The following is a 27,385-nucleotide window of genomic DNA, read 5'->3' as shown; positions in this document are numbered from 1 at the left end:
GGTCAAAATATGCTTACTACAAAACAGTTTATAGTGTATGACCGGAAAGAATGCTTTTATCCCATCAGATGAGGGTATTAAGGTTTCTCTAGGAATGTATACTGTATGTGGCCACTGAGAAACCTTGATACCCACATTTGATACCAACATTCTTGGCTAGCATACAGTATAAGGTGTAATGCAGCTTAGCTATAAGGTGAGAATGTCTTGACTCTTATAGTCGTGTCCACCAACAAATCGTGTACCCTTAAAAGTGCCCTCTTTGTACATTTTAATGGAGCTGATGAGACCACATGATGTTACTTATGAGATGCTGCAGAAAAAAAGAAAAAAGGAGGGCGCACTGACCTAGTGCATTACCACTGGTAAAGCTTTATTAATGCATAAAACAGCAAAGTGTATACTCACAAACAAGCATGGATAACAGGAATTTAGCAAAGTTACAGGTTCGCAGCTGAACATCGACAAATCAGGACCTGACTTCAAGTGGATATAGCGATGGCTGACATGTTTCAGGGGAGAACCCCCTTCCTCAGAGCCTAAGCGGGCAAATCTTAGGTCTCAGGTCCTGACTTGTCGATGTTCAGCTGCGAACCTGTAACTTTGCTAAATGCCTGTTATCCATGCTTGTTTGTGAGTATACACTTTGCTGTTTTATGCTTTAATAAAGCTTTACTAGTGGTAATGCACTTGGTCAGTGCGCCCTTCTTTTTTCTTTAGCCTGTGAATACCCATTATTCTGAGGAGGGCTGCAAGACGGCAGATACTACTGTATGAAGTTGGTCACACCACATATTGAGGAACCAGACACCTGAGCGCAGGAGAGATTTCTATTGTGTTTACTTAGGAGATGCTGCTCCATTATCTGAGATTGCATACAGCTCTAGTGGAATTCCTTTTGGCTACAAAAGTTAATTTCCTCCATGAAATGTAGGGTATGTTTCAGGTTTTAGGATTCAGGAGAATATCCAGCATTCCTCCTGTGGCAATAAATTGTATTGGGTTGGAGTGACATGCCCCCTGCTGGAGTTTACAAGGTATATATGAGAACAGTGACTCGCCCAACCTGCCAGCGGTTGACCAAGATACATTTACCTTGTAACCATCTCTCCTATTAGAGGGGGCACACAAAAAATAAATAGGGTAATTGTATGTAGCTGAGATGTGAGGAAATGAATAGCAACAATGTTAACCCCTGAGGGGTTGTAAAGTCCTGAGATAGCATTTCTGTTACTTCTTACATCTCCTTTTCTATCGTCCTTTATTCTGCTTGATGTTTCCATCTGTTCAGCACTTTGCTCTTGGTTTGCTTCATGTGAAATATCATCTTTGCCATTTCGTCTGAAAATGACTGAAATATAAAATTATTAATGAATACCACATTCAGAAACATTTTTGGTAAAAAAAAAAAAAAAAAAACTTTTCTTGGGCTGGAGTCTATTAATGAATATACATTTTATTGGGCCAAAACATCCCTAAGAATTTACATGAAGGTCTACTCACCTTCAAACCAATGGGGTGTACTGTTGGACGCATATCTTTCATTTTCATGGCAGCCAAACAAGCTCTGGCCAAAGACTGGTGGTTGCACAAGTCAAACCAGAAAATGGCATTGTATTTAATAAATTAATATCTGGCAACTGTATTTCATGACAAAGCTAAGAAATATGTATGTATTTATATGTTGAATTTGATAGTATGTCTTGTAATGTTTTTAAGTAAAATTAATACAAATAATTTAAAACTCAAGAAATCTAAAAAGATTTGGTTGGTTCCCTTGGATCACTTACTATTTCCCTGGTGACTTGGATGATTCTCTGTGGACCATCTAATATCCACCTAGGTTAGGGAAGATGGTTTTGAGCACGATGGTGCTTTGACTAGTATTGCTTCTTCCCTTATCCACACCCTATCCTATCCCTTCCCCCTCTTCTCGTACTCTTCTATCCTATGCCTGGTAATTCAGCTGAATTGTAAACAGAGGTGTAAATGGAGGATCCTAGCTATTGTGGATCTCAAATAGTAATTATGTTGTATTAGTTCTGCCCTAAGGTTGGATCATCTTTGTATCTCCGAGAGAGCTTCATACCTCTGATCCTCTTTGCGTTTAAATATATTAATGTTGGATCTTTTCAATAAAAACCTATTGAAACTGGAAAAAATCTTTATTATGGGATACATCGGGCTCAAGCTGGATTATAGTTGGGTAGTTTGCACTTATGAAGTTTTGAGGCACTGGGTTAATTTCCTTCAGTGGCAAACTATGTCTGCACTTTGCGTTTGATATAAATATTTATATAAAACTATAAGAAGACTGAAACAGACATCAAGTTTGTTATATTTTAGTTGACCGTTGTTACACTGACTTCTAGTGAGAGTTCTGAGTATTGCAGCCAATAATCCAATCATCCCAATATGCAGTTTAGTTAGTCTGGTCTATTGCCGTAAACAATAGATTAACAACCTGACATATATAATCTATGGCATGTATGACACCAGAGTGCCATCTTGGGGTAGAATTTAAGAATGCCTCTCTAATTGAAAATAGTCTTATTTTGTAATGAAGGTAAACTAGTTTAACCGTTATCGACAAAAGCTTGGCAACCTGACATACGCAAGCAAAACAACTTTGTATGGTTTTAATTTTAGTGAGGGGGTGCTGTGGTCTCTGCCCACAGTCTATAATAAAACATATTAGTAGATTAATCTGCTATCACTCACTGGCCGTATGTGTGGTTTGACCATTGTGGTATCATAAAATGTTCTCTAGGAAAGAGACTAATGTAATTTCTATGAATTGCTGCAGTTTGTCAGCCCTGCATGTATGGATAAAATTAAAAGTAGATCTGTTGCATGCAGCAATCACATTTCAGTTATCATTTTAAGTGAAGCTCAAAGAATAAAAGTTAGTATCTGATTGAATGAGCACTACTTATTACACCAATCCCAATTTGTCTTCAACAATGCAGATATTGGAATATGAACATTTAAAATAAATCTGTCATCACAGAATATGAAGACGGTCATTCCTGACCTCCTGCTGAAAAACGTTGCCTAAATGTCTTCCTGACACAACTGCTTCAATACTTAAAGTGATTGTAAACGCAGAAGATTTTTTATCTTAATGCATTTTATGCATTAAGATAAAAAACCATCTGTGTAAAGCAGCCCCCCTAATACTTATCTGAGGTCCCTCTAGATCCAGCGATGTTACTGGAATGTCTTGGCTGCCCGGGACTCCCTTCCTCATTGTCTGAGACAGCAGCATGGCACCATTGGCTCCTGCTGCTGTCAAGTCAGCCAATGAGGAGAGAAAGAGGGTGGGGCGGTGCCAGGCTGTGGCTCCATGTCTGAATGGACACAGGGAGCTGTGACTGGACTCAACTGCCCCCATAGCAAGCTGCTTCCTCTGGGAGAACTGAACAGGAGGGAAGGGCCAAGAGAGCCAAAGAGGGACCAGAGAAGAGGAGGATTCAGGCTGCTCTGTGCAAAACCACTGCATGGAGCAGGTAAGTATAACATGTTTGTTATTTTTAATAAAAAAAAAAAAAAAACGAGACTTTACAATAGCTTTAATGAGTCACTGAACACAGGTATGCAGATAAGGAAGGTTAGAAAAAAATTCAGAAGTGCTCATCTGCATATTTGTTCCAAGTCTGCATTGACTTGAAAAGAAAGGGTGAACAACACAACCAGGTAACTAACCTTTTCAAAACTATATAAACTGGTGTATTGCAAAGTGAAGTTGATGAATTGTCTTCAGCTTGTTCCTGTCTTCTCTGAGACCGGATCTGCTAATACTGCTTTCCCATATATGACCCAGCTTACTCTCTGGACCTTGGCTCTGCTTTTAACTTATCACCTGCTTGGCTGCCACTGACCTCAGCTTGCTTACTGGACTTGTTTCTGCCTCCTGATTTTGTACCATGCTAGTCCTCACTTGCCTGCTGATTCTGTGACCACGCTATGACCCAGCCGTTGCCGACCTTGGCTTGTTCCTTGGACTCTTCCACTCTACCCTGTTCTGGTTCCAAGATTTTTCTGTGTCTAACTCCTGTCCAGAGATCTGCAGCTGCCAGCTCCACTCAACTAGCTACAGGACAGATCCTGCCCAGCCTGCAAACCTCAGCACTTGGGCCACTCTGTGCCATTATACTCTTTCTCCCCCTAGTATGGGACAGAAGGTGCAAGAGGAGGCCCCTCAACTATTCAGTCTCCACCAGGTATGTGATAACTGCCCTCCTCTTTATCTACATGCCATTCGACATTTAAAATTAGACCATTCTGTTTTCATTACACACCTAATTTTATACCCGGTGATGTTATGGCTTGGTCTCTGTGCCTCTCTATGCAATGCAGGCAGATCATAATTGGTGGGAGGGCTGACAGGGTGCTGTACATCGCTTTCTGAAAGAATCACAGCAGCCTGCCTCAGTACTCCTATAAAGACTTCTTAGCCCTGATGCAAGCTGTGGGCTGTCTCTTTGGATGAGTTATGCAAAAATCAAAATGACTTGACCAGTGGATTTATTTTGGTGGTCAGTAGTAATAATCCAGTCCTTACAGTGGTGGTCAAAATCCCACCCTTACAGACAGCTAAAAAAATAATTTAGTCATGGCACTGGTTTGCCAGTAAGCATAGGCCCTGGAACTTTGTAGGCACAATCAGATGGGAGGTCAATCAGCCACAGCAAAAGGAACCCTTAGCGACCTCTGAGAGAAGCCTAGCGTTCCACAGTACACTGGATGAAAATGGCTGGGCTAGATGATACTGGACCTCCTCCAGCCAGGAAATAAGACAGGTTTCATCTGACTTGATGCAGCGTCTAATGCACACTGTGCAGTGAAATCAGAGTAAGCAATTTTATTACAGGACAGCAGCCTATACAATAGTGCAAGACTGAAGATAAGGTTGGAGTTCAGCTTTAAAAAGCAATGGCTTAAAAGAATCTTTCACACAACTAGGAGCAACACGCTTTGTGTGATCAATTTACCTTAAAAGAGGATCTGTACTCCCTTCATGTGCACCAGCTGCATAGATGCAGACTTACGCCAGAAGTGGAATATATGACCCACTGTTCACATACACAAGTACCTGTGCATGTTCTTTCATACTAATAACAGAGCACTCAGCTGCTTCAGATATCTGCTGCAGCACCACAAAACACAGGGGCTGCAACCTCACCCCTTCCCACACCTCATTGCCATCAGCAATGCTACACAAAAACAGAACAAATAAGGAAAAGCAGGTAGGAGAGGGTGGAATGCGTCTGTCTGTACTTCAGCCGCGATGTGCATCGCAGAGCAACCTGGGTTTTGGTGCTCCTTGAGTGCTGCATGAAATATTTGAAGAATCATCAGACAACTGCTTTAGAAGATGCTGGAAGGTTTATTTTTCTTGTATTTATAGTCTGTCATCTATGCATAACCCAACCTGTTATTGCAACCGGTCTGAATAATTGTTTTTTTCTGTTTTTTTTTTTTCTGTTGTTTGTCATGTACCACTGCATGCTTGCTATCCAAATATCGCAACCATAAATCTGTGCAATCCTTTATTACCTTGACCAAGAACCTGTGCCACCTACACTAATTCTAGCTGGTGACCAATTCAAGAACGTCACCCATGATGAAGCTAGCTGCTTAGGTTGCTAACCAACAACTTGTGCCATCTACCCTAATCCTAGGCGGTGACTTGTTCAAGAACCCATGCCACCTATCCTGTTTCCTAAACTAACCAATAATGTGTGCCACCTACCTTAATCCTGGCTGGTGACCTTTCCTAGAACATGTGTCACCTATGCTAATTTAATTTCCATCCTAAAGAAGACCTTGTGCCATCAGTACCGACACTCCCTTTTGACCTGGCCAAGACCCAAGACTACTCAGTGCATGCTTTGCTTTTGATTCATTTAGTATATATGCATACAGACATTCCAGTCAGGTTTTACTTGCCACCCAGTCAAGTAAGTGCTGCCATAGCGAGCTGTGAGGAAGGTGAATAGAGTGCAATACATATGGATTGCTAGACAGAAAGGGAAAGTTATGTGTATGTAGCATATGTCTAAGGTGAAATTAGAAAAAAACCTTCTTTTCTACAGGTTATAGTCTACGAAACCACTTAAACGGTTTTATCCAGATTCCCATGCCATACACATTCCTATATGTACCCCATATTAATAATAACAGAATCCATCTACCTTACGTCAGCTATGTTTTCAGAGAGTAAAAATGACCTCTGGCTATCAAATTATATATTTTGCTGCATGTACTATGGCATTTACTAACTTAAAGCATGCCAATTGTCAATTCATTCTTAAATTATCCCACTTACTTTCAGTACAGGAACTTCTTTGGTGGTGTCTACATTGTTCTTTGATGCTTCTTCCTAAAAATACAGATATTCACAAGAATTTACATAGCACCCTAAGGATTTATACAAATGACAGTTCACTTACATAACACTATTTATCAGGGATGTTATTATAAATTTCAAGGCCTAGTGCAAGAGGTGGCAGAGACCCAGAAAATGCAGTGATTTATCTTAATGTAACACAATTGTGTAATGATGCAATACAACATATGACAATTAATCCACATTAATTAATTAATGATTCCGCATGACACCATATGTCATGATGTGATTTTGCATAAAGCATTGGTATCATTGGATACGATGAGACTGCATCATAATTGCATACATTACCAATCCTAGGGCCTCATAATCATTATATTGCTTTCAGACCCTAGAGAAAGTCCTAAAAAAAACTGGTGGTCCTACACTATATTACCAAAAGTATTGGGACACCTGCCTTTACACGCACATGAAAGTTAATGGCATCCCAGTCTTAGTCTGCAGGGTTCAATATTGGGTTGGCTACTCTTTGCAGCTATAACAGCTTCAACTCTTCTGGGAAGGCTGTCCAGAAGGTTTGGGAGAGTGTCTATGGGAATGATTGACCATTCTTCCAGAAACGCATTTGTGAGGTCGGGCACTGATGTGGACGAGAAGGCCTGGCTTGCAGTCTCTGCTCTTATTCATCCCAAAGGTGTTCTATCGTATTGAGGTCAGAACTCGCTCATCCATGTCTTTATGGACCTTGCTTTTTGCACTGGTCCAAAGCATTTGGTGGAGGGGGATTATGGTGTGGGGTTGTTTTTCAGGGGTTGACCCCTTAGTTCCAGTGAAAGGAACTCTTAAGGCGTCAGCATACCAAGACATTTTGGACAATTTTATGCTACTAACTTTGTGGGAACAGTTTGGGGATGGCCCTTCCTGTTCCAACATGACTGCACACCAGTGCACAAACAAGGTCCATAAAGACATGGATGAGCGAGTTTGAGGTGGAGGAAATTGACTGGTCTGCACATAGTCCTGACCTAAACCCGATAGAACACCTTTGGGATGAACTAGAGCGAAGACTGTGAGCCAGGCCTTCTCATCCATACCAGTGCCTGACCTCACAAATGCACTTCTGGAAGAACGGTCAAATATTCCCATAGACACACTCCTAAACCATGTGGACAGCCTTCCCAGAAGAATTAAAGCTGTTATAGCTACAAAGGGTGGGCCAACTCAATATTGAACCCTACAGACTAAGATTGGGATGCCATTAAAATTCATGTGCCTGTAAAGGCAGGTGTCACAATACTTTTGGTAATATAGGTTATATTCCCTGGAGTCCTATAGAATTTTATACTACCCTGTTTCCCCAAAAATAAGACCTAGTGTGATTGTCAGTGATGGCTGCAATATAAGCCTTACCCCCCAAATAAGCCCTACCCTGAAAATAAGACCTACAAGGACTTTAACTAGGGCTTATTTGGGGGGTAGGGCTTATATTGTAGCCATCACCGACAATCACACTAGGTCTTATTTTCGGGGGAAACAGGTTAGTACTCACTCATTAATACCTACACACTAAAAGAACTTTGGTGCTCACTTATACCATAAACTGTAAACTAGTACTGTAGCCAACAGCTCTCTCACACGATCAAAATCTCTACAGAATGAAAATTGATAAAAGTAAGGTAAAGTAAACCTCGGCAAATCAAACAAAGCATATGCTGAAAATATTTCCTACAGCCAAAATCACACATTTCAAAATGACAGTGGATCCAGAAATAATACACTATCCTTATGGATATCTTGCCTTTCAAGCCTTCCTATTTGCTAAATGGATGTCTTCATAACCAATAGGAAGGCTCAGAAGAAGGGCACAGACAGGGCATATAGACAGAAGATCCAACAAATTTCAAGCAGATGGGTTGTATATCTAATACATATGAGATCTGCCAGAGACCACTGACTGACACTTCTTGGGGGACATAAAATCAAACACATTAGAAAACCATGTGTGGTTTCCTTTGTTTCCCTTAATATACACCAGTACTGAAGGTGTTTGCATGATACTCTCTCAACCCTTTCCATAGGCTAAAACACACAATTTGTGTTTATATGTCAAGTTCACCATGAAGACATTTAAAGACAGGTGGATTGTGCATGGTCATCTTAGATATGGTCCTAGCTGAAAAGGGGGGATCGCTGGGAGTTTTAATACAGATCGGAATAGCCATTCTGATAATCCTAGCTGTTATGGTCTGCTGTGTGTTCTTCCCTGCTTTAAGAAGTGTGTAGAAAAAGCTGTTGACCAATCTACTCCCGTATTTGTGAACCAAGAAATACCAGATGATGATGAAGGTTATGTAAGACTTGACAACGATTATGTGTTACGCTCCGTTACAGTCACCTCACCGAGATGCAACGCCATAGAATTACAGGGACAGACAGCACCTGACTGCCCTCTCCAAGCTGTATCGAGGGGGGTAGTGAATTCGTCACTGCTCTTCTCTATATACAGCTGAAAAGAGTTGCAGAGGAGAATGGGCCAGGGGAGTGAGTAGGACTTTTAGTATGAGGGACAGTTTGAAATAGACAGATTCAAGGAGGGACTGTAATGGATGTTATTAAGAAATGTGATCATGGTGAACTGTCTATTCCAATACATGCTTTATATATGTAACAGATATCAACCTTCAACCTTAAAACATATTCAGATATTTGCAAAGCATAGCTTATCCCTCCCTTGCTGCTGTGGAACTGAAGAGTTAACAAAAAGTTTGCGCCTGCTTCCCAGAATACATTCAGAATATAAAACTAAAATGTTTCCCAGGAGTAATCAGCATCCAAAAACAAATCAGGTGACTCAAAGAGATGATCAGTTCCAAAGTTAATAAAAATCAGAGTAGATAAGGGGGATAAGGACAGGTGAAAGAGTCCAAATTAAAAATGTGAAATGGTAAACATGTCTTTCTGCAATCCTCCCCCAGTAGTGCTAGCCTCTCACCTTATAGATAGACCCGTTGGGGTCTAATGGGGCAACAGTGAACGACCAGCCTGTTGTTGAAGCTTTCCTCACAGCTTTCAAAGGGATTACTGCAGCTTTTGTCCAGTCTCCACAGTCTTTTCCTAGAAGAAAGTTTTCTCCCAATCCTAGAAGTGGGGCAACAGTAAACAACCAGCCTGTTGAAGCTTTCCTCACAAGGTCCAAGGGATTGCTGTAACTTTTTCTCCGGTCTCCACGGTCCTTTCCTAGAAAAAAGTTTCTCCCAATCCGCAAGTTAGAAGATAAAAAAGAAGGCTCTCCATAGTGTAGTAGGTTTAAAGGTTCAAAAGTAGTTTATTAAAAAAAATCTAAAAACTCCTTTACAATAAGAATGGCAACAGCAGGCCAGGCAACAAAAAAACGTGTCAAACAAATGAAAAGACTTACGGTCAAGTGAAGCCACCAAGCTCCTCCCGACTAGTTGCGTCACAACACACGTGACTTCATCAAGGGTAGTAATACTAATCATGTAAATGACCAATATGTAAATGAGGCATAAAAGCAAAGGATTCTGGGTAAATCAGATTGGCAAAGCAAAAGACTCTCACTAATATAGTTACATACTCACAAGAAGTGGTATAACTTCTTTTTCGCTCTTTTTTTTTTTTTCTCCTCTCGCTCTTCCTTTTTGCTTTTTTATTCATTTATTTATTTTTGTCGCTCTTCCTTTTTCACTCTTCCTTTTTCGCTTTTTTTTTTTTTTTCTACTAGTATCTGTTTTTATACCACTTCTTGTGAGTATGTAACTATATTAGTGAGAGTCTTTTGCTTTGCCAATCTGATTTACCCAGAGTCCTTTGCTCTTATGCCTCATTTACATATTGTCCATTTGCATGATTAGTATTGCTATTTAAGATCACCACCGTCACCCAGCACTTGTACCCTTGATGAAGTCACGCGTGTTGTGACGCAACTAGTCGGGAGGAGCTTGATGACTTCACTTCCGGCTACGTCTTTTCATTTGTTTGACACGTTTTTTTGTTGCCTGGCCTGCTGTTGCCATTTTTATTGTAAAGGAGTTTTTAGATTTTTTTAATAAAACTACTTTTGAACCTTTAAACCTACTACACTATGGAGAGCCTTCTTTTTTATCTTCTAACTTGCGGATTGGGAGAAACTTTTTTCTAGAAAAGGACCGTGGAGACCGGAGAAAAAATTACAGCGATCCCTTGGACCTTGTGAGGAAAGCTTCAACAACAGGCTGGTCATTTACTGTTGCCCCGCCTATAGGATTGGGAGAAAAGTTTCTTCTAGGAAAAGACTGTGGAGACCGGACAAAAGCTGCAGTGATCCTTTGAAAAAAGCTGTGAGTAAAGCTTCAACAACAGGCTGGTCGTTCACTGTTGCCCATTAGACCCGTTGGGGTCTATCTATAAGGTAAGAAAGAGGCTAGCACTACTGGGGGAGGGTTGCAGAAAGACATGTTTACCATCTCACATTTTTAATTTGGACTCTTTCACCTGTCCTTATCCCCCTTATCTACTCTGATTTATATTTTTAACTTTGGAACTGATCATCTCTCTGAGTCACCTAATTTTAATTTTTAGATGCTGATTACTCCTGGGAAACAATTTACTTTGTTTAGTTTTATGTGATACACTTTACTGGATTTCATTGCATTATTGCTCAGATATATATTATGGGATGTACCTTTTAGGACTTTGAACACTTTTATATGAGTTTATATTTGCCATGAGCATCTGAGAAATTCCATATATATATATATATATATATATATATATATATATATATATATATAAAATTTTTAATGTGCTATATTAGCGCTACTTCACTACACGATATACATTTTGAGAGGTGTTGGTTACACTACAGAAGTTTAGCTGCTTTTTTCATTTAGCACTTTATTTGTATTGATACACTGTTGGTAGTGCATTAGTACTTTGCTATATTATTCAGAATATAACAACATAACATGAATGAATTAAAATGAAGCAAGAACAAAATTTACTTCCTTAAATGTGCACCAGCTAAAAGCTAAAACTTAGTCACGTTCCTTGCATGAGATGTATTTTTATATTTGTGGTTTGCATGTGCTAGTCTATTTGACGTATCTCAGAACTTTAACTAAAATGCTTAAAAGTCTGAAAAAGAGGAAATTAAAGCAGAAAGTGATTTGACTCTGAACTAAGCAGGCTCAGTGTGAGCTTACTTGAAGCATGCATGCTCTATATTCAACAATCTGATCGGGGTAGATATAATAATATCAGAACTTTTGTTCCGAATCCAAAACAATTGCTTTAATGTCCATAGCAAACTTTTGTCTGTGAGCTTCATTATAATTGTCACTGTCAGCATTTATCACCACTTCCATCCTTATATATGTATTATTTTTATTATCGTCTTAGTACTCACTTGTCTATAAATTTGCAGATCTTCATAGATGGGAGCCATAGTATTTTCCCAGTCTTCATACATGACTCCTTGGTCCTCATATTTCTCATGCCTCCTGGAAAGCCACAACAATTTCAATCATTATAAATAGGGATTTGTATTTTTGAATATATTTAAATCTGAACACCAGGCAAACATTCAAACACACTGTAACGGAGGCCAGAAATATTCATTTTTTGAGAAATAAAGAACATGAAAAAACCTCTAAAAGAACATTTGTTACATGAACCTGAAAGAGAAGCAGTATGTAAATGAGTTAGCTGATCTGCATAATTGATTAGTGAGTTTCTGTGGCCAAGCAGAGGGTCTGGAGGTAGGGAATCATACAGCTACCAATGCACTTTTTATTGGCACTGTGCCCATTGCTACCCCATGAATGAGTTATCTGCGATGTGCCCATTGCTATTCCGATAACTGTTTATCCGTGCTGTGCCCATTGCTACTTCATGAATTGTTTATCCATGCTGCGCCCATTGTTACTCCGTGAACTGTTCTTTGCCACTCTGTGAACTGCTTATACGTGGCGTGTTCCAACACCAAGTACACCCAAGTCTCCCAATAAACGCCACCGGATTTTGCGTGATCTGCCTGTGCGCTCTCTCTGGACTCCTAGTTCGTCACACAGTTGAAATATATACACAAGCTATTTAACCTGCCAAAGGATATGTGATTATGTTCAGCTAGTCTTGTGATCCAGATACCCCTAGCAGACAGCATAACCACATCAGCCCTATCCCGTGATTGGAAAAGAAAACTTAAACACCACTTTGATGAAGGAATCCTTTGTTCTCTCATCCTGTAAGCAAATCTAAGCTGCTGACAAAGTCCTTTTTCACATGGTCGGCAGAGGTGATTTGTACTCTGCCTCCTGATTGGAAAGTACTGTGTGATACTGCGCCACGGAATATACAAAGCAGGAGACAAAAGGTATAATGAATAAAACGTTGGTAAACAAAAGAGAGAATTGCTGCCTCTACATAATACTGCCACCTAGATGGAGTAAAGGTATGTTAATTGGAAAAGGTGTAGGTGTGTCGCTATTCCTCTTATGGATGCTTAATAATGATACTTACAATATTATAAATAAAATCAAATAAAAAAAATCAAAAATCAAAAAAAGACTTCAAGGTGTATTAAGAAAGAGGTGCTAAAGAATGAACACTTATACAAAGTGCAGTTTAAAGATGTCCTTAAGGATAAAATAGAAAAAAATATATATATAGTAATAAATGCTGATGTGTTGCACCCTCTGCCCTAGCAGAGCTTGCAATGAAAAAGATGTGCTGAAAGTGTTACATTTACTGCAAACCGCAGTTTTGAAAAAATGAAAAAAGAGGCGTTTGTTTAAAGTGATAAGTGCTTGTATGTTACACCCTCTGCAAAGTGCGGGGTGTCAGGAAGGTGAATAAAATGTATCCTAGTGTTAATGATGTGTATGAGGGTATTGCTCCTCCATAATCATACACTAATTTGTTGTTCCTTATATATGCAAGTAGCATGTGTGTTTGACCCTCAGTTACAGCATCTCAATGGAATGGTCATACAATAATATAACAGAAATATATATATATATAAAAAAAACACGATATATATATATATATATATATATATATATATATATATATATATATATATATAAGTATCCCACTGTGAAAAACCAGAGGGGAATGTGCAAAAACAAGCTATAAATATTTAGTCCATTAATCCAATAATAAAGTGAATTGTGCTCGCAAACAGTGTCCAGTGCCTTGTAAAATAATAATGCTGTTTATATCCTTTTAGGCGACAGTAGTTCCAATGATCTTATCCGTGTTGGTAATATATTGCACTCACCAGATGGCCTTACCCCCCAGGGGTACTGCGCGATCACAGTATATGCCACTGTGTAGCACTCTGGAACCAGCTGGACAATCTATGAATTGCTGGTGGCGTTCCACCGGGTTATCACATAGAAAAGAGAGGAGTCCCCATAGCGTGATATGATACCGCTTATAAATTGTTTATTTATGGAGAAAGTTCAAAAATATACTCACATTTTGATTAAAAAAATCACATGCGCAAAAGTTAAAATAAAGCAGGCGCAGAGTAAACAAACTTTCACGGCCCTGACCGGAAGTGACGCAAGACGTACTATAACTCCGTTTTTTTTTTTCGGCCAAAGTGTGATTTTGCACTAAAATACTGTAACGAAATTGCAAGCCAAGCATTTGACTTAGGGTTACTGTGCGGCCCCATCAATTTCAATAGGTAAGTTTTCCTCGACCATGAAACAAAGCATAGCGGCAGCCTCATGTGTATGAACTCCACTGGCTGCCATGTAAGGTTTTAGGTGGGCAGTCTCCATAGACATATATACCTACCTTCCTTTCATTCCCTGCATTTCTGTTCATCTGCTGAGAGTGACAAGAAAGCCCTGTGTAGAAGACACAAGTAGCTGTAGTCTGGCCTAGCACTGCCACATGGGTAAGTCACATGTTCCTCCATATGTGGAAGTATTGTGTATTTCCTCCCTGAACTCCGTAAGCAGAGCAACAAAGAAACTTAGGAGGGGTGGGAATAAAGCATTAATGTAAACCTGTTGCTTTGCCCTGTATGGGAAAGTGAAGATTTACTGGGAATGTAGAAAACATTCCCACATTTACAGATGGTTACTGCAGGGAGAATTTACAAATATAATGAACACTTATAAAAATACAGAACCACAAGTAAATTGTGAAAGCCACATCCAAAATTACTTTCTGTTAAATGATTCAACAACAACATAAAATGTGTAGTCGCTGAATATATTGCAATGCTTCAACTGTAATAACAAATATCATCAATATCTAGTCTGACACTTTTTTCTAAAGATATCCGAGTGCAACAGCATTGTATATAATGAAGTGCCCTCTAAGAACTTACAGCCACTTTGGGACTAATGTATACGTGGTGTGCTGTAGGGAAGATTTCTTGTTCCTGTTGCAACCAGGTACCTCCCAAATGTAATATCTGCAGTCCAGGGTGAAAAGCAAAGAATTTAACTGGTTGCTATTGGCAACAGGTTATCTACCTGTTAACACACTTTTCATACATCAGCCCATCTAATAATGACTTGAGTAAGATTAGCCTTGAAAAGAAACCTCTTGTATATTTAACCTAATTTTGTTAGTATGTAAAGTTTACCAAAACTTTGATATGGTTTTGATTTTTTTTATTGAACCATGTGTTAGAGCCCTTGCACACTGGGGCGGTTTGCAGGCGCTATTGCGCTAATAATAGCGCCTGCAAACCGCCCCGAAAGTGCCGCTGCTTTCATTCCAGTGTGCAAGCCCCGAGGGCTTGCACACTGGAGCGATGCGCTGGCAGGACGGTAAAAAAAGTCCTGCTAGCAGCATCTTCGGAGCGGTGAAGGAGCGGAGTGTATACCGCTACTTTACCGCTCCTGCCCATTGAAATCAATGGGACGGCGCGGCTATACCGCCGGCAAAGCGCCTCTGCAGAGGCGCTTTGCGGTGGTATTTAACCCCTTCTCGGCCGCTAGCGGGGGGTAAAACCGCCCCCGCTAGCGGCCGCATACCGACGGTAAAATGCCGCTAATAATAGCGGCGTTTTACCGCCGACGCCGCCCCCCGCCCCAGTGTGCAAGGGCTCTTATGAGGGTTATTTCCTATTTCTTCCCAGTAGGTAGTGTATACCCACCAAGATAGTAAATTGTATCCAATTAATGTGAACAGATCTTGCCCCCATGGAAATCAGTAACATCAATTCAGTCTGCTAACAGGCAGAAACTATTTATACTGGACAAAAACAGATTTTTAAAACAGCTTACCTGTAAAATCCTTTTCTTGGAGTACATCAGGGGACACAGAGCACCATAATAATGACTATGTGGGTTATACGCTTACCTTTAGGTGATTGGACACTGGCAACCAATAGTAAGAAGGTTCCTCCCATATAACCCCTCCTATACCGGAAGTACCTCAGTTTTGTAGCAAGCAATGACGATCCCAGAAAGAGGGGAGGGACCTCTGTGTCCCGTGATGTACTCCAAGAAAAGGATTTTACAGGTAAGCTGTTTTAAAAATCCGTTTTTCTTTATCGTACATCACGGGACACAGAGCACCATAATAATGACTATGTGGGATGTCCTAAAGCAATGCACCTGAGGGGGGGGACGACACATTATCCCTAAGCCCAACGGGCCTGAGACTATAAAGTTGCCTGCAACACGCTGTGGCCAAAAACAGTCTCCTTTTGAGATCTCACATCCACCTGGTAAAACCTGGTGAACATATGAACTGAAGACCAAGCGGACGCTTTGCAAACCTGAGCCATAGACACCTGTTGGTGTACTGCCTATGATGCACTAATCCCTCTAGAGGAGTGTGCTTTTAAATCCCAAGGTGGAACCCTGCGCTTTAATCCATACGCCTGGATAATAGTCTGACGAATCCACCAGGATATAGTTGAACTTGTTGCCGACTGTCCCTTCTTAGGACCCTCAGGCAAGACAAAAAAACAGTCAGTCTTCCGAAAGGGAGCTGACATCTTCAAGTAAACTTTGATCGCCCTCACCACATCTAGTGAGTGAAGCGACCTTTCCTCCCTAGTCTTAGGGTTTGGTAAAAAGTAAGGTAAAATGATATCCTGATTCAAATGAAATTTGGAAACCACCTTCGGTAGAAAATCCAGACGAGGGCGCATGACCACTCTGTCCTGATGAAGAATCTTAGAAGGTTCCTTGCAAGAAAGGGCGGCCAATTCTGACACCCTTCTAGCCGATGTTATAGCCACCAAGAAAACTAATTTTCTGGTCAATAGGACAAAAGGAACATGCCTAATAGGTTCAAACGGCTGACAGTACCAAATTTAGGTCCCAGGGACATAAAGGTGGTTTAACCGGCGGCCTCAGGTGTGTTACTCCCTTGACAAAGGTTCGCACCAAAGAATGGGATGCAATTGGTTTTTGGAAAAAAAAACGATAAGGCCGAAATCTGTCCTTTAATTGTCCCTAAAGTGAGCTGCAAGTCTACTCCTGCTTGAAGAAAGGCAAGAACTCTTCCAATTGTATACCTACCCATACCCATCTCCTTTTCTCACACCAAGAAATGTATGACTTCCAGCCTCTATAATAGATAGCTCTAGAAACTGACTTTCTAGCGTTTATCAAAGTAGACAAGACTGAACCCCTAATACCACGGTCTTTCAATAGTCTGGTCTCAATAGCCAAGCCATCAAATTCAGCAACCGTAAAGAAGGATGGAATATGGGTCCTTGAGACAACAGGTCTGGACGGCATGGAAGGACCAATCGGTCCCCCACTGCCAACTTCACGATTTCCAAGTACCAGGATCTCCGGGGCCACGCTGGGGCCACGCTGGGGCCACTAGGATCACTGTTTTTTGCTCCTCCTGTATTCTGCGTAATAAGTGCGGCAGGATTTGGATCGGAGGGAAGGCATATATCAGAGAATACTGATCCCAAGGAACTACTAATGCATCTATCCCGACAGCAAGCGGGTCCTTGGTCCTGGAGACAAACCTGTCCAACTTGGCGTTGAATCTGGATGCCAGCAGATCCACATCTGGGGTCCCCCAGTATTGGCAGATCTGTAGAAAAACCTCAGGGTGCAGGGACCATTCCCCTGGCAACAATTTCTGGCGACTTCTGCCTGCCAATTGTCCACCCCCAGGATAAACACTGCCGAAAGGAACGGCGCATGTTTTTCTGCCCAAGTCAATATATGATCTACCTCTCTTTGGGCTGCCCGACTCCTGGTACCTCCCTCGTGGTTGATATATGCCACTACCGTGGAGTTGTCGGACTGGACTCTGACAGGAAGACCCCGCAATCTGGATGTCCAGAGTCGCAGAGCCAGCCGAATCTCCAATAGATTGATGGGCAGGGTCCTTTCTGTCTGGGACCATATTCCCTGAACAGACGCTTCCTCTAGGACTGCTCCCCAGCCGAGAAGACTGGCGTCTGTGGTTACGACTTTCCAGGCTACCGGTGGGAAAAATTTCCCACTTTTCAAATTGCTGGTTCTTAACCACCAAGAGAGGTTCCATAGAACCTGTGGAGATAGAACCATAGGCTGATCCAAGGTTCGAGCTGACCTGTCCCAGGCCTTTAGAATACTGTTCTGGAACACTCAAGTGGAACTGTGCATATGGCACTGCGTTGAAGGATGACACCATCTTGCCCAGTAACCTCATGCACAGCCGAATAGAAGGTGTTAGTTCTTTTTTCACCTTCTGGAAAAGTTCCACTATGGAGGCGACCTTTAAGGGGGGAAGAAACACACTTTCTTGGGCGGTGTCCAAGACCAGACCCAGATACACCAAGGCTTGGGTCGGACAAAGAGCTGACTTGTCCACATTTAGAATCCAACCTAGGCGTTGTAAAACCCGTACTGTTCTTGACAAGTTTTGAACCAGTATGGGGCGAGAGCAATCCTTTAGGAGAAAATCGTCCAGATATCCTACTACGGAGACCTTCTGAGACCTTAGGGAAGCCAACACTGGGGCCAGAATCTTTGTGAAAACTCTGGGGGCCGTGGCCAGACCAGATGGTAGTGCCACGAATTGGAAATGACTGCCCTCTACAGCGAAGCGTAGGAACCTTTGATGTGGACCGAAGATCGGCACATGAAGGTACACGTCCTTGATATCTATGGACGCTAAATAGTCTCCCTTTCTCAGGGATTTTATTATTGAACGAACCGACTCCATGCGGAAGGATCGGACGTCTACAAAGAGGTTGAGAGCCTTGAGGTCCAAAATGGTCCTTACTTCCCCATTTGGTTTCGGCACAGTGAATAGGTTTGAGTAAAACCCCTTGAATCTTTCCTTGTGCGGGACCTTTACAATTACCCCCTGCATCAGCAGATGCTGTAAAGCTAGGAATAGGCATCTTCTTTTCTCTGGATCCGACGGAACCCTTGAGTACAGAAACTGATTCGGGGGGATCTCCCGGAACTCTATTCTGTAACCGTATTTTACAGTGGAAATGACCCATCTGTCTTGAACCAGTTCTTCCCAGGCTTCCCCAAACAGCCGAAGCCTGCCCCCCACCCGTGAGAGCGGGGGTGCCCCTTCACAAGGTAGACTTTGAGCTGGGCTTGGGTGGCTTTTGGGTCCAGGGTTTCTTCTGACCCTGGGGTCTTTTAAAGCCAGACGGCTGAGGCTGTCGATACCGCTTAGGGGAAGAAGCACTAAGTCCTGGAGCATTGGGAATTTTATAAGAGGGTTGCTTCCCTTTCTTTTTAATAGGGAGTAGGGCACTCTTTCCTCTAGAGATCTTTTGGATATATTTATCCAGATCCTCGCCAAACAAGCGCTCTCCACGGAATGGGAAAGCTGCGAGTAGCCTTTTACATGGCGTCTCAGCAGACCAGTTCTTTAGCCACAAGACTCTGCGCATATGGATTGACAGTAACGCAAAACGAGACATCTGTCCTTTAATGCGTCTACTGCAAAAACATAAAGGCTTGAGGAATCTCAGACAATTCCTCGGCAGATTCCTCCTGGCAAGGTAGGTTCTTTACCAACCTTTTAAAGCGATCCTTTAGGGATTGGCAAATCCCAATAGCTGCAACTGCTGGCTGAACTGCTGCACCAGACACTGAAAAGGAGGCCTTCAATAAGGACTCTAGCTTTTTATCAGCCGGATCCTTAAATACCTGGGCATTATCCACTGGACAGGTTAAACTTTTATTTACTGAAGATATGGCAGCGTCCACCAAAGGTGTCCCCCATTTCTTCCTGAACTTCTCCTCCATAGGATATAAGACAGAAAACCTTTTTGGAGGTAAGTATATCCTCTGGGTGCTCCCAGTTCGCGTAAACCACCTGCTCCAGTAACAGATGCAAAGGGAACGCTTGGGAAATTTGCTGAGGTCGCAAAGATCCCAAAGTAGAACAGGAGAGTCCAGACTCCTGAACCGGGGGTAACTTAAACCCAATTCGTACCATCTCAATTAGAGATTGGATAAACAATTTTTGGGAATGGGAGGCTGAAATTGGCTCTTCAGAGCCAGAGTCCTCAGCCGAGGATTCTTCAGCCTCTCCTTCCTCCTGGTCTTTTATGACCACCTCTTCCAAATCCTCCGCCCATTCTGGTTCCAGACCACCTGGACCCATCTGGCTATAAGAGTCCTGGTGCCCTAGTGACTCTCCACTTGGCCCAGGCTCAGGGGAGGGAGATCTATTACGCTTCCTCCCCCTCTGTGTTACAGAGGCAATCATGCCAGCTATTTTGCCCTCAAGGCCCACTAAGGCAGATGCCAAATCATCCTTTGTAACATAAGCAGAGGCAGGTATATTGGTAGTGGCCACTATGCCTGACAAATGTAATGGCTCAGCCAGGCCAGATGCCACAGGTCTTTCGGGAGAAACTGAGGCTGCATCAGCATGGGGTTGGTCTCCTGTTTTTTAAAGGAGGGACTCTTACCCCTGTGCTTGCCTTGTTCCCTATACTTCGTTTTCTGGAAGACATTGCTTACACACGAGGAAGAAAAGGAATACTCCCCACAAACTACAACCAGCCTTCGACCTGTCACCACTGTGTCCAAGACCTCCAGACTCACATGACCAAATATCGCTCTGTGCTGTCCACACACACGCCAGGAGCTCCATCCCTATAAAGCCTTAGCCTGAGAGTGAGCGCGCGCATCAGCGTGATCAGCGGCATGCCCACCGCACGGTGCATGCGCCGTCCTGACGCACGCGCACACTGACGGCGCGCACATCAGGGGCGCACACACATGCCGGCGGTGCTCGCACAGCGCACACTCCTGCACACCAGTACTCAAATGCGCGCCATACCGGCCATCTGTAATCCCAGACACAGGCTTAAGGTTTACCACCAGGGAAAGTATATATATATATATATATATATATATATATATATATATATATATATATATATATATATATATATATATATATAAAAATATATATATATATATATATAAAAGTCCCAAAGGGAGTACTCACCATCCCAAGCAGCAGGGCCTGTCTTACCAGGCTCAATCTTCCCCCATCACGGTGGGTAGCGCCTCTAAGGACTTTCAGGAACCGGGTCCCCCATATCTTGGGGTCCACACCCCTGGACCTGTAAAGCACCCTTTCTGGTTTACCTTGGGCAAGATTGACCAGGAATACCAAATTAACAAGGGTCCAGTGCCTATATAGGACACATTACAAGCAACACCTCGTTCTTGAACCGAGGTTCGAGTACCATCCACTTTAGCTTTGTTATGCCATCCGAATGGATCCGATTATAACGTCCTCAGTGGGACATTTTTGAAGAAATTTGAAGAGCTTCAACAGCCATGACCATCACCTTCAAGACACTGGCGAAAAAACTGAGGTACTTCCGGTATAGGAGGGGTTATATGGGAGGAACCTTCTTACTATTGGTTGCCAGTGTCCAATCACCTAAAGGTAAGCGTATAACCCACATAGTCATTATTATGGTGCTCTGTGTCCCGTGATGTACGATAAAGAAATATATCTTCTCATACATCTTTAAAAGTTATGAGTAGAATAAAGTTTTATAACATAACTAAAAATTATTTTATATATACATAAACACTTTTAAATATTTAAAAAGTTGCAGCTGTAAAAACACAATCTTTGAATAGATTTTAAGGTAAAATAGATTTGGCTACTCCTGCATTAGGCCATCCAATGTAATCCTTTACAGAGTTTTGTAAAGTTCTAGCCTTTCATACTCAATAATTCATACTTACATTACTTGCTCTATGAGCTCTTTAAGCTCTAAAGCAACTTTAGTGGCCTCATTCACATGTCCTTCCATAGCAAGACGGGCACAGAACTGAACACTGTGGATCTGTAGGACATTCAGGTTGATGGCTTCTAGAGCAGCAACACTAGAGAGAAAACATCAGATTTATGCTATAACCACCAGAAAACAGGCTAGATTTAAAGTATTGCATCAAGTATACATCTAAGTATATATGCCACATTTCAAGACCCATTAATGTCATGATTCCAGTGTGTCCAGGTCTACAACGGATATCCAAAGACGAGAAAAAGGGGATACTAAATTGTAACCAAAAAAACAAAACAGAAAAAAAAAAAAAATCGGACTTTATAGGCATGGAAACAATGGGGAAAGTAACACAACTAATATTGAACCAAAATATTTATTGAAAAAAAGTACAATACATAGATAGTGTTCAAAAGAAAGGATAAAAACATGAATCAAATGATACAATTTGTACATTGAGCCCTTATATGTTATGCGTCTACGCGTTTCGCCGTGAGGTTTCTTCAGGACAGAAGAAGCCTCACGGCGAAACACGTAGACGCATAACATATAAGGGCTCGATGTACAAATTGTATCATTTGATTCATGTTTTTATCCTTTCTTTTGAACACTAATAAATATTTTGATTCAATATTAGTTGTGTCACTTTCCCCATTGTTTCTATGCCTATAAAGTCAGATTTTTTTGGTTACTATTTAGTATCCCCTTTTTCTCATGTTTACGGATGTGGCAATCTGAGTGCTTCTCCCTTTTTTTCGGATATCCAAAGACATACTCTGGTTGTACATAAAGAATTTTTTGTTTTTTTTTTAACAGAAGATTTTTTTATTAAACAAATCAGCATTACAAAACAAAAGAAATTTAGTACAATTATTGTGGTGATAATAATGATATTAAGATCTATCTTCAGGCGATAGCCACTATTTATCAACTGTTCCAGCTGTGTACATGTCAGAAATTTCACTTAACAATACTCCTATGGCATAACATTCTTATAAACCCTTAGATAACATAAAGTAGGTAACCGATATTCAATCAAGCCTGGTGGGGGCGGCGGGGGAGGGGGGAGAGGAGGGGGGGGAGAGGGGAGGGGAAGGGATGGGAAGGGATGGGAAGGAGGGGGATGAAGGGGAATGGGCATAAGAAGAATAGACCTGAAATGTAGGATGTCCTCTACTGTATTTCACATCCTAGGTTATGGGGTAGGGGGTTCAGGGTCTCCAGAGGCGTCCACCCAGGAGGACCAAATTTTATCGAACTTCCCCGGGCATTGTCTACTTTCATACGTCAGTCTATATAGGGGGAGTACCATATTCACCGACCTTCTCCACGAGGCGAGGGTAGGAGGCTCTGCCAATTTCCATCTCAGTAAAATTTCTCACCTAGCGTAGGTTAGACATAGTTTACTATACCTATCACCCTCAACATCCTCCAGATGACTAAGCAACAGTATTTGGGGATCCACCTGTAAGTTTGAGCCCGTGACTTTGCTCAGTGTGGAGGCAACTGCTGACCAAAAGGGTTGGATTTTGGGACAAGACCAGACCATGCGCCAGAACGTGCCCACCTCCTGCCTGCATCTCTGACAGTTGGGATCTCTGTCATGGTAAATGCGCGCAAGTCTCTGCGGGGTGAATACGATCTGTGTAGGAACTTAAATTGTATGAACCTGTCTTTTGCAGCGATCATGGAGGGAATGTAGGAAATTAAACACTCCTTCCATTCCTCCTCGTCCAAAGAGGGAATATCAACCCTGCACTTTTCCTAGGTTTTAGTTAATTTGGCATCATACTCCACTGTGAGATATAGATATAGAGTTGAGAGAGGCTTCCCCATCAGACTGGAAGTCAGGAGCCGTTCAATGGAATCTGGTTCCAGAATGAGGGGGGCTGAGAACTGAGCTTCAAAGGAATGTTTCAGCTGCCAGTACCTGAATTGGAAGAAGGGCGGGATAACGAAGGATTGCCTCAGGGCTTGGAAAGTCATAAGCCTACCATCCTTAACCACATGTTTTAATGTGAGGATTCCCTTCTTTTCCCAGAGAGAGGGGTCCGGTATACTGTAAAAGTGGGGGAGCATAGGGTTACCCCATAGGGGCATGTGAGGTGGGCTTCCGGTATATTTTCCTAGCCTCCTGCCAGACCCTCACAGTGGTCCGCATCAGAGTCGTCATGGATGAATTGGCCCTGAGACCGCGAAATGGGAGATTGCTCAGGGCAGCAAAGGAGCCCAGAATAGCCGCCTCCAGAGTGACCGCCGGATTCTGTGTGGGATGGGAGAACCACCACCTAATCGTGACCAGAACAGCTGCCCAGTAGTAGATTTGAAAATTTGGCAGCGCCAGACCCCCCCCCCCCCAAAAGTGGGAGGTATAGGATCTGTTTGGCAACCCTGGGTGGCCTCCCAGCCCAGACAAATTGTATCAGCAGACTCTCCAGCCTGCGGAAGAAAGTCCTAGGGATGTGTATGGGTGTGTTATGGAAGAAGTAGAGATACTTGGGAAGGTAAATCATTTTTAGTAAGTTGACTCTGCCAACAGGGGTCAGTGGAAGGGAACGCCAAGCAGCACACCTAGCCGTAAGCTGCGTCATGAGTGGTCGGAGATTGTTGTCCATGTAGTCCTGGACCTTAGCGCTAATTTTAATCCCCAAGTATATGAAATCTTGTACCCATTTGAGCTGCGGGTATGGTACCTTAGGGGTTGAGGGATGGAGCGGGAAGAGAACCGACTTATCCCAATTAATGCGAATCCCCGAATAGCCACCAAATTGGTTAATTAGATCCAGGGCGGTCTGCAATGAGGACGAGGCGTCCGCTAAATAGAGCAGAGCATCGTCCGCGTACAGCGATAGCTTTTCCTCAATTGGACCTACTTGAAGTCCCCTCACTCCAGGGTGAGCCCTCAGCGAAACAGCCAGAGGCTCCATCACCAAAGCAAATAGGCCCGGGGAGAGGGGGCATCCCTGTCGTGTGCCGCGAAACAGTTGGAACTTCCCCGATAGGCATCCGTTGGTACGCATTCTAGCTGAGGGACCATGGTATAACATGCGGAGCCATTTCATAAAACCCGGGCCAAACCCGAATCGCGACAGCACTTCCCATAGGTAGCCCCACTCGACGGAGTCGAAAGCCTTCTCCGCGCCAAGTGAGGCCACCGTTCCTTTGGTCACCTCATCTGCCCTGTCTATATGAGTGTGAAGGCGTCTGATATTAATGTCAGTTCCCTTCCCGGGCATGAAGCCTGTTTGATCCCTGTGGATGAGGGCAGTAATGACCAAGTTAAGCCTATTGGCCAGTACCTTTGCATCCACGTTCAGAAGGGATATAGGGCGATAGGAGGCGCATAACGTGGGGTCCTTGCCTGGCTTAGGGATCACATCTATGATCGCTTCGCTCATTGTGTCCGGGAGTTTTTCGAGACGCGGCGATGCAGAGAAAAGGCACTGAAGTTTATCAACTAGTTCTGTAGCATATTGTTTGTAAAACTCCACAGGGATGCCATCAGGCCCTGGTGTTTTCCCTGTCTGCATCGATTTAAGCGCCGGGAGTATCTCCAAGGACGTGATTGGTGCGTCAAGCTTGTCACGATACGTTACTGTAAGGGTTGGAACATCAATGTCATCTAAATATGCTACCAGATCCTCCCTTCTGTAGTCTACCCTGGACCTGTAGAGAGAATCATAGAATTGCGCAAAACAGCCATTGATCCCTTCCGGTGTATGGATCAACTGTCCCAAGGAGTCCCTAATATGTGAGATGCTCATCCCTCCCGCCTGTTCCCTGGAAAGCCAGGCCAACAAACGGCCTGACCTCTCTCCCGCTCAAAAATCCGTTGGGATTGAGCCAGCATTTTCTTCTGGGTGAGAGAGGTACGGAGACGAATCACCTCCTTCGTCAGAAGTCGTAGCTGCGAGTAGTGCACAGGGTCCCGAGTGCGAACAAAAAGAGCCTCCGCACTACTCGCCTCCCTCTCAGCCTTAACCAAGTCTGCCCTACGCTCCCGATGGACTCTGGCAATGATGGTCTGGTAATGTCCCCTCGTCGTGGCCTTGAAGGCATCCCACACAACTCTGGGGTCAGCTGAGCCCACATTTACGGCCCAGAAGTCAAGCAGTTCCGTTCTAAATTGGGAGTCTACTGCAGTGTCTGAAATCCAAAATCTGGAAAGCCTCCATATCCTTTCTACTGTGCCCAGGGAAAGGTCTAAGGACAACAAAAGGGTGCGTGGTCGGAGATTCCCCTAGGGAGTATTTGTATGTCCGTGACCCATGGGAGGACCAGGCTCCGTGCGAAGACCAAGTCTATGCGGGAAAACGTTCTGTGAGAGGCCGAGTGGCATGTGTATGCCCTGGTCTGGGGGTGGCGCCACCTCCAGACATCTGTCAAGACATAGGTGTCCGCCCACTCAGCCAACCCAGGGCAATGATGTCCCGCAGGAGTTAGCCTGTCAACGTCCGGGTCAGGGACCAGATTGAAGTCACCCAATATAACATTATTATCAGAAGCAAATTCAGCCATCTTGCCGGTGATCTGGTTGAATTGGAACACCAGGGAACACTTGACTGGGGAGTTCAGTCCCCTGGTGTTCCAGGAGATGATGTTAAGGGAAGACATATCTACGAGGGATAATAAGAGTGTTAGGAGTAATGCAGGTCACGGCTCCTGAACTGGACCCCAGGACCCGAAAGGGACACATCTGGAAATAGTGCAATGCTGAGAAGTCAAGTATTTTAGTACAAATATCAAATAAAAACAAAACCAAACTAAAAAAAAACGATAAAGGATACCAGTATCTAAAGTAAATGCAATTTGCCCCATTAGGGGAACTTTCACCACCCCCCACCCCACCCAACCCCCCAAAACTGAGGCGGGTTTCAATCCCAAACTTATTCAGCTCGCTGGCTGCAACAGGGGGTCCGTGGTAGAGGCGATCCCACCCCATCTGAAACTTCACACGGGGGGAGGAAGCAGCAGTTCAAGCGGCTTTCCACACATGAGATCTCCGCTTGTGGTACAGCAGGCTGTGAGGGCCTAGAAAGTCAGACGAATGGAATTAGCCCATAGTGCGGCCTCACAGTGAAGTCGATCCGTCTTTAGGAGGATACATAGAACAAGAATTCCAACATTACTCAAGGGAAGAAACAGGTGTAAAGGAACTGTATGTCCCAACGGTCTCCTGACCAAGTTCTTTGGCAGGGGCATTAACTTGAAATTTCCCTGGTAGGGATAGTGAGCATCCCTCCTCAAATCCGCACACAAAATAGCTTGAACTGGGCCTAGCCTGTGCAACAAACTACGTCATCAATGTGATATTTTGTGTGGTAGCTCGGACCTAGGCCGAGGCCATGGAGGGTAAGCAATGAGAAGGGTCATACAACACATACCAGGTAGATCCTCATCGAATCTGTGGTAGGGAGTCCAGCCAGGCTGAGGCCTCTCTCGGTGTAGTAAAGAAACGAGTTGTCTCTCCGTCCTGGACTCTGAGGCGAGCAGGGAAGAGCACACTGTAGCGAATTCTGCGTGATCGCAAAGCTGCTTTAACTTGGTCAAAAGATTTCCTGAGTTTCTGTGTCTCTACCGAATAGTCCGGGAAGATCATCAGCTTTGTGTTTTGGAATCTGAAGTCCCCAACATTTCTAGAAGCGCGGAGAACTTTGTCTCTGTCTCTGAAGTTGAGGAGACGGAGTATGAAGGTGCGGGGAGGGGATCCAGGGGGTCCCGGCTTAGGCGTGATGCGGTGCGCCCTCTCCACCATGTAATAAGGTGACCAGCGGGCCTCAGGTAACAGGTCACGCAACAGAGCCTCTATGAAGGAG

At 43.2% G+C, this 27,385-nt stretch overlaps 1 protein-coding gene across 5 annotated transcripts in view; it reads right to left on the bottom strand.

Annotated features, from left to right (window-relative positions):
• Positions 1–471: 471 nt before the first annotated feature.
• Positions 472–27,385, bottom strand: part of LOC141110972 (uncharacterized) — a 189,640-nt gene continuing 162,726 nt past the window's right edge. For 3 of the 5 annotated variants that reach the window (XM_073602831.1, XM_073602835.1, XM_073602832.1), the window contains 4 exons: positions 21,529–21,669; positions 11,757–11,850; positions 6,332–6,385; positions 472–1,351 (listed from right to left, as the gene is read on the bottom strand). In XM_073602831.1, the coding sequence (XP_073458932.1) occupies positions 1,262–1,351; positions 6,332–6,385; positions 11,757–11,850; positions 21,529–21,669 (379 nt within the window). In that variant the 3' untranslated portion in view covers positions 472–1,261. The remainder of the gene's footprint in view (positions 1,352–6,331; positions 6,386–11,756; positions 11,851–21,528; positions 21,670–27,385) is intronic. The other 2 variants (XM_073602834.1, XM_073602836.1) reach the window with 2 other exon arrangements.

This window comes from Aquarana catesbeiana, linkage group LG10 (assembly GCF_042186555.1).
Source record: "Aquarana catesbeiana isolate 2022-GZ linkage group LG10, ASM4218655v1, whole genome shotgun sequence".
NCBI lineage: Eukaryota > Metazoa > Chordata > Amphibia > Anura > Ranidae > Aquarana > Aquarana catesbeiana.
Note: the sequence above shows the minus strand (reverse complement) of the source record. Positions and strands in the feature narration are given on the sequence as shown.